The following is a 12,941-nucleotide window of genomic DNA, read 5'->3' on the forward strand; positions in this document are numbered from 1 at the left end:
TAGTTAAAGAAAGCACTATGTTTGTCTCATTTTTACACAAAATAAACAGATTCATAAAAACGTATGGTTTATTATTTCATAGAACTCGGGGTTTAATTGACCTTTTACATGCATTTCAAATGTGCCACCCCTCTGTGCCCCAGCCTGGCCACCCTTTCTAGATCAGCCCCTTTATTTATGTGAAAATGCCTAATCAGCTATCATATTTATTATTTCTTGTTATAGCTATATATTATAATTAAAAAGATCTCTGTGAAGATAAAAAAAAAGTTGGATGAAGTGTGTATTTGGGTTGTTTGAAGTTTCCTTATCTTCTTCACCTTTATAGGCTATGAATTTTATTCGGTTGCTGTATGAGTGAGAGCAACTGGTTTGGGAATGACAGCAAATTAAATATCTTCGCCCGTGTTTTTTTGCATATTGAAGCCACTTCAGAACAAAATTACATGTCATTTGCCATACTACAAATCATTTCCCGAAACAGAGTTAGTAACAGGATGATCTACGTCTCCTCTTAAGTCACCCTCTGTGCCTCTACCTGCGCCTCGGAGAAGCGAGCATGTCCTCCCATTTGCTGACGTCAGAGCAGCCAGTAGTTTGTCCAGGGTGCCTGAGTCCGGACTTGTGGAGATATCTGCTGGGAGGAGGAGCTGTCAAAGTTTGAGTTTACCAGGGAGGAAAACTCCTTTGCATAACAAGGAAAAAGCCAGAGGTTTCCAAGTTTTGATAAAGCGGAATATCGCGCGTTGCTGGCATGGAATGACACCATCTCACCAAGAACTTCATAAACACGATGGCAACCTATTTTCTGAAGTGGATCATTCTCACCTCTCTGCTCTGCTTTGGCTCTTGTGTTCTTGCGGAAAAGAAAGGTATGCCAGGGTGTATTACAGCACGTACGTGGCTGGGGTGTAATGTTAAGCAGACTTTCGTTTTCCTCTTAGTTTGTCCCGAATTTACAGAATTCTCACAGAAATCTCAGCTGACAAAGGCACAGAGAATTTGATACAGTGTGGGAGAAACTTTCTCACAGTCTCGCTGATCAGCCTGTGACCTGGAAACAGCTAGGGGCTCCGGTAAAGTTGAACTTCAGTCTCTGTGTGCGGGACAGTTATTGATAAACACGTACCTTAGCGTGTGTGTTGCGGAAAAGTTGTGATTTGTTGGTCAGTTAGTGAATCGCGCAAATACGCATGATTGCCAAATGCGATGATCCAACTTTGCACCACACCGATGATGATGATGATGATGCAGGGACGGGATGTACTGTAGATTGTGCAATTTACTGGCATACTGTAATCCCTAGTCTGCTGTCTTAAGTGCATGTAATTCTTTTTTTTTATTGCAATGTTTTGGATTATTTCGTGAGCCTAATGCGAGCATGTTTTGTCTTGATTACTTTAGGCAGTGTTTGACCTGTTTGTAGGCAGAGTTTAAACTGAGATATGGTGTCACCCTGAACCAGTACCAGTAAAAGTACATTTGATGCATTTAACAACCTTTTTCTTATTTACAAAACCTTAAAACAGTGACTAACACTGCCACATTTTCTTATTTGAGGTTTGGTTTTCGTCTGTAGCCCACTCAGCTGTCCACATGAATATTTTTTGTATGAATACATTTTGAGCATCTTCCTGCATTATGGTTCATGTGGACAGTTCTTGCATCTGGTCAACTTATGAAAATTAGATCCAAATGTGAGGGTGCTGTTTTCTGTCCACTTGGACAAATGATATAAAAGTGGGGAGTCTGGAAAGTGTGCCATGTGAAGCAGATGAAAGTACAGAAAGTGATGAAGTAGCAGGAAGATTGTTTCTTAGTGCCCCTTGCTTTGCTTGAACAGAGCTTTCTTTTGGCCCTGAAGTTAAAGTCAAAGAATTCTTAGTTTTTAATGACATGGCAGTGTTTTGACTGTTACTTCAGTGCTGTTTTTACATCTTTCACAAATGATGTCTTTATATTTGAATAGCTGAAATTTCAGGGTCTGTAAACAGACACCTCACTAAAGGCCAGGTCAATATTTGTCTTAGATATGCCTGCAAATTGGTGGCAACCAAAACTGTGCATCTTAGTGGTTAAATGAAATGTTAGTACAAGATAAAAAAAAAAAAATCACATGTAGTTTTAGTGACTCAGACCACATAAATGCCAGATGTCAGGAGTGAAAGTGACCAGAAATATCACTTTACACCCTGATGGCTTTAACTTCCTATTCTCATTAGTCATCATTGTCTGCACTCATTGCACTTTTGTTCCTCCTTATAAGAAGGATAAGCACAGTGTGTCCGTTGCCAGCAGCGCACATGCAAGTTGCATCTTTCCTGTCTGCTCCAGCATGTAACAACCAGTGCTGGTTTTTAGAGAACCATAACAAATCAAAAGTGTTTGTGAGCCAAAAGGACAGAGTCCCTAAATATTTCTGGGCTTCTAAACAAACTTCACAGCACACATTTCACGCAGCAGCAAGTCTCCCACAGTAAATAAGGATTTTATTAAGACCAGAGAGGATTAGAAATGAGCAGCTGTAATGATAAGTATGCTACACAGTACAATTTGGCTTAATTACTGTTCATTTTTTGCAACTGATCGAATTACATTTCCAAGGAAATGCAATACCCACCATATGGTATTGACAGTTTTGGATGCTGTTGTTGGTTTTTGTTTTTGGCCAGGGGCAGAGACAGATGTTTATACGTGGCACACTGTGTTTACCTAGCACACATAACAGATAAACTTGATTTCAGCAAGATGTCAAATTCTAGTTACATTTAACAAATGTGTGGATATATGGGTTGTTTTACATGTGATGAATATAATGAACACATAATTATTGATTAAAGGAGTAGCTGAATGGTACCACAGTGTGTTACCCTGGTTGTGTCACTGAGTTTGCAAAAGGTTTGTCGATTAACTCAATATAAAAGCCAGTAAAGCAAGTGCCAAGTGCTGGTTTGATGTTTAAGGAAAAACTGTGGAAACATATTTGTGAGATGTTAATGTTACTGGTGGACAGATGATGTCTTAACTAAACTGAGTCCTCATCAGTAAAAAAAAAAAAAAACAGCAGTACTTCTTAGTGTATTAAGACTGCATTTGGAAAATATCCCCCAAATTGACATTATACAGCTTTATTTTGAAAACCAAAAGCCTTATTTTTTTCTAATCTGGCCCAATTATATAAGAATAGAAATGCTGACTAAATGTGTCTGTTTTGTCAGCTTCATGTCCACATAAACAAAGATGTAAGAAGAAGTTTTATTTTATTTTTCCTAAAATGTAAAATCATTTAAATGGTGTAGTACACGAGGTAGTACAAAAGCACTTCCCAGTAAGAACTGTGTATGTCCAAAATGTCAGAACAAAAAGATGTGCAAACAGTCTTGTTCAAGATTAGTGGCAATACATTTCTGAGATAATCCACAGGGGTTTCAGAGGGTTTTGCAAAACTTAAGAAGAAGTTTAATTTTCTCAGATCTCAAAGTAGCGTGTAATCCTTCAACTTATTTTAAAATCACCAAACCGGGAGATACAGTACATGGTTTCCAGGGATGGCCAAGTGTTCTATCTAACTTAATGAAGTCTGTTTGATATTGAAGTGTTGGTGCTGCTAGGAAGAAAGTGAGAACATCTGGTCAGCTGTTTACACTTGGAAGTGGCAAGGGATTATCAAGTGGAGAAAAACCTGAAACTGATACAGGCCATGGATGAAACATAAAGCTTTGGCCTGTATTATCCTGTGTTTGGGTGTTCCCTTGGAGTGATTTGAAAAGCGTTGCTCACTTTTTCACAGATACAGTTACAAAATTAATAGTGGAGTGAAATGTGCACAAACTTTAACAGGCTAATTCATCACGAGTCAAGAGTTTGGTTAACCCCTCCCCTGAACAATGCTCATCCAATGATAGCATAGCAGTGGTACCTAGGTGAAGCAGGACTGTCAAACTTTGGATGTGTTACGGTAGCCCCCCTCACCAGGAGGGTGAGGGAGAACTGAGGTTGGGCTCAAGTTTGCAGACCCAGGTGCTAGGGGGAAAAACATGACGGTAGCAGGTAAAGAAAGAGAACACAAAGTATCAAAAGAACATAACATGGGAAAGTACGGTACTTGGATATGTATGATATGTAGTGTAGTGTAAATGAGCGTAGCGCGTAGGTAGTGTGGTAGAGTCAAGCCAAAACGCACAGTGTCTGTCAGCGTAGCATTCTACCAACATGTACAGTCCGCGTTACTATGTTAATGTTCCGGCCAAGACGGAGCGTCTGCCAGAGGTTTATATAAGGAGGAGAAGGCAATCATCGGGATGCACCCCAGCTGTGTGCATCGACAAACCAGTATGATATGGGATGCAACACAGCTGAGGTGCAGAGCCCACAGAATAGAGAGAGCAGAGGAGCGAAAGACGGAGGAGAGGCAGCGGCCGCCAAGTGGCCCTGACAGGATGTCTCTGCAGGTGTAGTAAGAGTGATTAAAGTATTTGGAGGTGGTGTTTTTTTTTTAAAAGACTTTCTATAACTGAACACACAAGAGCAAATGTGAAAGGACTGCATTTAAAATGGTGTCTGTTCGTAACAGAAGATGCAATTGTTAACATGTCCAAGAACTGGTCCTGGTTGCTACTTTATCGGAGTGTAGGGTAACGTCAAGGCCCTGTCCAGCTATTTAGGACAGTTTACACTTCAGAAACCACAGTCAGCATTACCAGAAATAGTTTTAAGTCTGACAAACACACTGGCTAATCCTCACCATAAATAGCCATTTCTCTTGTAATGGTAAAAGTGAAATCATAGTGAAGATATGAACAGGAATGTAAATTAAAAAGCCAGGCGGTGTTATGTTAGACCAAAATAAGAATCAGATTTTACTTTCTTCTTTATCATACTTACAGTATAATAGCAGGACTATGCACCTGACTGTTTTGCCTGTGACATGTAACTTTAGCACCCACCTGCCTCAAAAGCACTGTCATAAACCCGATCCTGAAGAAAACAATCTCTGCTGGGATGAATGCCTTTCCCCCAGTGGCTCTTACACCTATTGTGACCAAATGTTTTGAGCGACTCATGATGAAGCACATAAAAACCTGCCTGCCTGCTGGTCTTGACCCATTTCAGTTTACATAAAAACCCAACAGATCCAATGATGATGCAGTTTCTACACTACTCCACCTCATTTCGACCCACCTGGAGGATAAGTACACCTATGCCAGAGTTCTTTTTATGGATTTCAGCTCTGCATTTAACGCTGTTATCCCCCAGCAGTTGACAGAGAAAATGCTCACACATTTGCTACTGGGTCTTAGCCTTTCTAATTAACAGACAACAGACAGTCAGCACTGGCAGCTATGTGTCCAAGCCCTTGTCAGTGTACACAGGCTCTCCACAGTGCTGTCTTAAGTCTGTTGTTTACTCTGCTAACACATGACAGCTCAAATTCGATCATCGAGTTTGCAGATGATACTGTGGTAGTAGGGCTTATTAGAAATGATGATGAGGCACTATACAGGCAGGATGTGGAGTAGCTGATCACTTGGTGTGAACATCACAGTCTCGCCCTTAATGTTGACAAAATGAAGGAGCTAGCGGTCAACTTCAGAAAGGGACCTCGGCAGCAACATCACTCTCTTACCACTGATGGTGACATCATGGAAAGTGTTATAGATATCAGGTTCTTGGGGGTGATCCTGGATGAGGACCTGACATCATCAGCCAGCACAGCAGCAGTTGTGAAAAAAGCCCAGCAATGACTTTACCTGCTTCGGAAACTGAAGAGGGCAGGCCTCCCTACATCAGCCTTAACCGCTTTTTATAGGTGTGCTATGCGTTTGCACTTACAATGTTACATCCTGGTTTGGCAACTGTAAAATGAAAGACCAACACCGAATGAACAGAATAGTGAGGTCAGCAGAGAAGTTAATTGGCTACCCACTCTGACTGAGATCTACCCCCGTCGCACTGTCACCAGAGCCATTAAGATCTTTAAGGATGCTTTCCACCCATCTCGCACTGTGTTTTGTTTGTAGCATCAGGAAAGAGATGCAGCAGCATCAAGGCCTGTACAAGCAGAATGACAAACAGCTTTGTCCCTCAGGTGGTCCAATTTATAAAAACTAGCTACTCATATCACCCCCACCCGCTTGTCTTTTAAATAACAACCACAAGACCTTTTTAAAAATACATTTGACCGCTTTTTAGCCATATGTATTACTATTTTGTTTTGTCTAAGTGATGAGCTAATTTCATTTTTGTGTATGTAATGTAGGACATAGACATGACACTAAAGGACTCTATCTATCTATCTATCTGTCTGTCTATCTATCTAACTAGTATTTATCTATTTATCATGTTGCCCAACCATTCCTCCCTAGTTGCAGCCACATCAAGACCTTTGAAAAAGAATTTTAGATTTGATAATGCACTTGGCAGCGAGCGGCTTCTCCCATAGCAAACCCTCCCGTCAGTCCCCTGCTCAGCAACAGCCAGCCAGGGTGCATGATGGCTTTTGTGGGAGTCAGACAGGACTTGCTGAATAATAGAAAAAAAACTCCTTGTCCTGCGTGCTGGCATGTTCACTCTATTAACTGTCGTCATTTGTGAGGAGGTTGTAAATAATGCCTGCAGCTTTACCCAGCAGCCAACCACAAGTAATAACTGGTGATTTATTTCCCAGATGAACTAATAAGTGTCTTGAAATCAATTAAACTCCTATTTGTGGCAGGAGTCGAGCTGAGATGAGATGATTACCCTTTAAATTGTACACTTAAATATTTCTTATATTTCTATAAAGTATATAACTTTAATGCCTTTTGTTGTAGAGTGCTGCCAAAGTGCAGATATGAGGTGAGTCTGCCTGAAAGCCCCTTGAACTGGGCTAACCTGTGAGAGATCAAACTAATCTCAGGGGCATGTCAACAGCTAAATCCTTAATCCCTAATGCCAGGCTCCTCGGCTCGCTTTGGGCCCAGAATAACCCTCTTATATCAATATGTTTTTTCAGAGTTAATGGGTTATTCAAGTTCTCGACAGAACAAGGTTGTAAGATAATGTACTGAGGTGAAGCCCAGCGCCTTCATTTCTGCATTTAAATGTGCTGGCACACCTGCAAAATTTGAGCTGAATCATGACAAAATTTTACTCCTGCAGTGCATTTCAGCATCCTGAGTAAGTGCTTTTCTCTCTGTGTTGTGCTGGGCTCTAACAAGCCAGCTTCCCTCATCAGTCATCTGTTGTTTCCCATCACTTTCAGAAAGCTGTGTCTTTTCTTTTCATTAAAGCCCACTCTCTGGGATTAAATGGATGCTGGTAGTGAAATATAGGTTGTGATTTTATGTAATCCTAGACTCTCCAGTCTGCGTTTCAGGGTCCAGAGTGGCCCTGGTGCTACTACTGCTGCTGATGCTCTGTCTTGCTGCTGGTCCTCTGATGACCTTCCCAGACTTCCATCTGCTGCAGCCATTGTTGGAAATATAACTTTGGTTCAGGCCATGGGAGCTGGAGCATAATTTCTTGCCGCCCGCCTCCCTCCTTGCTTTGATAAACGGCCCCATGTCTGAGTGGTAGAGATTTTAGAGAGCTGCTGGTGAGTTGTAGGATTTTGGTTTCACACTAGGACAATGGTGCTTCTGTGGAGGGCAGGTTATCTAGCAGCACTGATACTTTTGTTGAGCAACCAAGATACGTGTTATGCAGCAGACGCACCCCAGGCTAGACATTTATGTCATCGTGGGGGAATACAGAAGTGAAGCAGCTTTTGTTCTTACTTTTGACTGTAAAGACACATCTGAATACAGTCAATCTATTGTGCAGCCTAAAAAACAATAAGCACTAAAGCTGTAAAACTGTTAATTACAGTATGTCTGGTTTCACTGCTTTTAATCCTAAATGACCCACAAACAGTAATGTTTTTTGTATAAAGCAAACCATTACTTATTGTGTTGTAACTGTAGCTGTGCTAATCCATTCTGTAGTTTATATACATCCACTGAGAACCACAGCATGGAATAAGTGAGTGAATGTGGTTACTCATTGAACTGATTTATGTCCTATGTTTGTAAATGGTAACAAAGTCATCCGCTGCATTTATGGCCTTTCCATGATCCACTGTGTGGAGTCTCCATTGGAAAGAGGCCCAGGAATTCAGGTTGGAAAAAAGGCCCTGTGCTATCTTCCCACCTCATCAGGTGCAGTGTTGTTGTAAAAGGGTACAAGAGGCCACAGCACCAGTTGAGTAAATGAGCCTGTGGCTGTATGCCTGTCTCCTAACACCTATGTTACCTGAGGGGGTGCTGCAGTTGTAATTTTGTCTTTGGGGCAATGTTTAGTCCTGCTTTTTGGATAAAATGACCATATTTAGTCATTAAAATTTTGTTAGAGATGCAGAATACGATGATAGATCATAGTGTTTACGAGTGTCTGATAATGTAGCTATGAAACTAGCAGCAGAATAAAACCATCAAACATTTGTATTAAATAACAGAGCTGAATGTATAGCATTAGGCAGCTGTTCAATTAGCTGATCAACAGAAAATTAAATGCAAATATTTTGATAGTTGACTGTAATTTTTAAGAGCAGATTATTTGTAAACATTCAAGTCATTTTTAGGCAAAAATAAACAACATTCCCCAGTTGTAGCTTTTCAGCTGTAAGCATTTGCTGATAGTCTCTGTCTTATGTGACAGAAAATTCAATACTTACTCCCCCCCCACCACCACCTCCCCCAAGTTCACTCTGGAAGAAAAAATACTGTGGTAACAAATGCACTTAGGTTTAATTCAATTTCTGGTTAAAAATAAAGAATAATAATGTTGCTGGATAGTATACTTTTTCCAGTGCACTGTACGCACTGTTTGCCAATTGAAACATTTCTTACCAATTTACTGTATTTCTGTTGCAAAGGAACTTTAATGCTTTCCATATGTTTGACAAAGCAGTTTTTGAATATGGTTTGTCAGGCTGGAACTGCTGAAACAGAAAGCCTGCTCCAGTAGTAAAGGCAAAGATGGAAAGTGGCCATGGTTTCCAACCTGGAGGCTTGGGTGAAAACCATGGCTCTAACACTGCAATCACTCCAGTGCTTCAGGACAGTGAACAGACATAGGCAGAGGGCCTTTTTTTCTTAGAGGCAAATAATTGGTGTATTTGTATTCAGCGCTGAGCTCTCTGGATCTGTTGTGTCGGAATGCAAATGCATATATGTCAATGAGATGGACAGGAGCGGTGCACCGATCAAAGCAAGTATCACAGCAGGAGGAAGTTGAGGGTAAACAAGCCTCAAGGAGAGCTCCTTATGTCCTTGCTTAACCATTCATCAAATATTTCTTGGGCTGTTTTTTCTAGTTGCTGCTGCTTCACTTTAGTGTCCAAATTGAGATGAGAGTCTCTCACTGTTATCTGATGATGTCCGATAGGTGTGGTGTCTTCTCTAATGACCCCTAGGTCATTCTGAGGAGCAGTGCTTCAAACTGTGCTCGCCCAAAAGAGGAATCCCCCTATGGGGAAGGGAACAATGGCTTCAGAAACAAATCACCATCTCAGAGTATTTCAGACAAAAGCATCAGTTGAAGGGTGGTGGCTGATCTCTCCAACTTGCTTCCCTAATATATTTAGTCTCTTCCTGTGTGGGCTATTGGCCTAATTAACTAAATGGTGGATTTTAGGGTGTGACTCACTGTTAGTGGTTTGGACCTTGCAGTGCATTATGGGTAATTTAGCCAATTTTTAAAATAAATTTCTGCATTTGTCAAAAGTTAATGGGATAGAGATCCAGGAAGTTTAATTTGGAATTTGCTTTGTTAAGAAAAGAAAACATGTGACAAACACTGATATGAAATCGCTCTGCTTGAATTAAGCTTCACACAACTGTCCATATTTCCCTCAGGTCAAAGGTGGATATATTAACATTAAGGTATACTTTGCTTGCTTAATGTAATGAAGACATAATTATGTATGCCTTTCAAGGGAATCCTGATCAGGCTTGTCTGATTGTTTTCACCACTCAAGCACCTATGAAAATGAATGTTTTCTTTGCAGGTGCTATTAAGGCATTACATGCTTCATTGCCAGGGTGTGGTACAATGTCACTCAGGATCAGTATGTACAGTAGCTTTCCAGTATTTATTGAAAAGGTAGTGGTGATGAGTAATAACTAGCCAAATAGAGACTGAAGACTTTTTGTCTCATTTGGTCTTTGTGGACATATAGTGAAAAAATAAACAACTTCAGTTATGCTTGTTATAGGCTTTAATCTTGCATTCTTGCAGCACTTAGATGGTAGCATTAAGAGAAAAATAGCTCATTACAAAAGGAACATTTATTTTTACAGAGTTTCTTATGAGCAAAGTAAACGTATACAGACACACAGACTAACTTGTTAACTGACACCTGTACTGACTCCAGCTTTCTCTAGTCTAGACTCCCTGTCACATCTTTTAACAGGCCTGGCACTGACAAGTTGCAGAGTGCAAAGTTTTAATTCTCATCTTACATTGTGCCTATTGTGTTAAGCTTCTCTGGATTTTATAAGTGCCAGGTGCAGAAAATGTTAAGACTGAAAATTAGCCAGTATACATATATGGTGGGTGGTAGAGCTATTATAATCAGAGGACATGCACGACTGAGAAATCTACACAAAGAAAACATGTATGAGACGAATGAAGTCACATCCAGCCCCTGTGGCTCATGTGTAGTCCAAACATGAATGAATGTCTCCTTTCCCTCAGAAACCCCTAAGTCTTTGGACAAAAGGTTCTTTATTTGGGACTTTGTTGTCTTCTTTGACACAAGCTTATCTGTCTTCCTTGACCTTAACTTGCCATGTAGACATGACTTTAGAGCTCTGTGTCAACAGTGAGGAGAAAGACATCCTTGTTGGCTCCAAGGGGTAGCAGGATCCGTTTAGCTGTTTTGGAGCTTGGTATTGAATCAGGGGAACTAATCCTACATACAAATATCAGTAGAGAAAAATAGCACATGCCTTGGAATGGTAACTGACAAAGAGCCAGAGTCTCTCACAGCCACACTAGCAGCTTTTTGAGGGTGTAGCACTGCAATGCTCTGAGCTGCATGCTACTGTCACCATGCCTACATACTGATCTTTAGCTGGCATAATGTTTACTGTATTCATAATCTAAGTAGCTAAGCATGCTAACATTCACTGATTAGCTCTAAACACAAAGAGCAGGTGAGGCTGTCATGAATCATACTTTTTTTGCAGGTATTTGGTCATAAACATTCTAACCTGATGGCGTTAAATGCATTAGTAAGGGATCCACAAAGTTATTAAAACTCATCCTGAGTTGGATTTGGATGGCTGTACCAAATTTTACGGCAGTCTTTCCAATAACTGTGGAGACATTTCACTCAAAACCACATGTTTCAACCTCATGATGGTGCAGAGAAAAAGTCAGGGATCATTAAAGTCTTTGGGATTCATACTCAGGACACTATGGATTTCTGCAAGCAAATAACAGACCATCCACCTTTTGACATAACTCTGGCTGAATTACAACACCAATGATGATAGACCTCCTGGCAGTGTATTGTGGTGGGGTGTGTTAGAAGAAGGAAAAAAGCTGCCTGGCCTTCTCTCACCATGGACCCAGCATTTTACAAGCCAACATATTCTCTCAGGGGTTTCATCAGCATCATAAAATGTAGTTCATCCCTGCTATTTATGAGATGACAGAGTTGTTCATGATATTATAGCAGTGGCAAGGCTTGGCTGCAGAGTTGATCTGTGATTTGTTTAACTCTCGGAGCACTAAAATGTAATATGCAATAAACACAACATGCCTTGTGTACTACCTTTTCTAATTGCCTAGGATGTTTCAACAACGCCGATGCTTCGCAGAGCTCACAGTTAATTTCCTAGTGGGACTTTGAGCGGAACATCTTCATCACCACATTTTCATAAGTGTAACCAGAGGCCTGTAAAAAAGGAAGAATTCTGCTTGCTTCATTTGCAGTGTTTCCTCCCATAAAAATATGGGACTGACTCTCTTGTTTCAAAATTGCTTACTAAACTAATAATGAAGGGCGTATCTTATGAGTGTAGACCCACACACTGCATCATATTACAGCCCCTTGAAAGGCTCCTTGTCTATGACACTTAAAGCATCACTGATCAAACTTTTAATATCAGCTACCATCTCCTCTCGTTTTCACGGCGAACCACTTTAGCTTGATATCTGTGTGGCAAAGTGGAGAATGGGAGCCCTGGTAGAAATACCCTGGAGTGCATAGTTGGACTATTGCCAGAGACTAAGGATTAGTCCTCTGGACCTGCAGCATTTCCACTACATCAACAACCTCTTCCTGAGCTGATTAGGAGGCAGTCTGAGATTTTTTTTTAAATTGAATCCACTTGTTTAGTTTTTATCAGATTATTATTGCAATAATCAGGTGCCCTTAAGATTAGCAAGAGATTAAAAATACTCAAAATCTAATTGGGTTTTCAGGTCAAAGGTCCTGTAAACAACTCACTGAATTTGATTTCTTTAAACAATGAAGCAGAAGGTGTTGTGCATGTAAGACCAGCTGGGGAAATTATGTTTTCCTGTCCTTATTGTTATTCTGGCTTGGTCAGGCACCTTTTTTTTTTTTACACTTTTTAATGCTCTGGTGTCTTTTGCTTCCAAGAAATAATGTCATTTCAACTGACCAAGATTTATCATAGTGTGTAAATACTTGGCACCTGCTGGCTAGCTAAAAAACACTGGAAATGAGATCCGGGATCTGGAGATGGAAACATCATCACATCTGTTGAGCTGTTTAGCTCATGTTTGTAATGGACAAAAATATTGCACTGCAGGGTCCATTTAGGAGCTGTTCTGGAGCTTTTGATTATATCACACCACCTTTCTTCAAAGATAGGTTGCCCAGACATTCAAATGTCCTATTTTCTCTCGGTCATGTTAGCTTAAAAACAAAATAGTAAATAGTAGTT

At 40.5% G+C, this 12,941-nt stretch overlaps 1 protein-coding gene across 1 annotated transcript in view; it reads left to right on the forward strand.

Annotated features, from left to right (window-relative positions):
• Positions 1-574: 574 nt before the first annotated feature.
• egfra (epidermal growth factor receptor a (erythroblastic leukemia viral (v-erb-b) oncogene homolog, avian)) overlaps positions 575-12,941 on the forward strand; it is a 32,163-nt gene continuing 19,796 nt past the window's right edge. Inside the window, 1 exon segment of the mRNA XM_020591509.1 lies at positions 575-872. Coding sequence (XP_020447165.1) covers positions 794-872 — 79 coding nt within the window. The 5' untranslated portion in view covers positions 575-793.

Source organism: Monopterus albus, unplaced genomic scaffold, assembly GCF_001952655.1.
Source record: "Monopterus albus unplaced genomic scaffold, M_albus_1.0 scaffold14.1, whole genome shotgun sequence".
Taxonomy (NCBI): domain Eukaryota; kingdom Metazoa; phylum Chordata; class Actinopteri; order Synbranchiformes; family Synbranchidae; genus Monopterus; species Monopterus albus.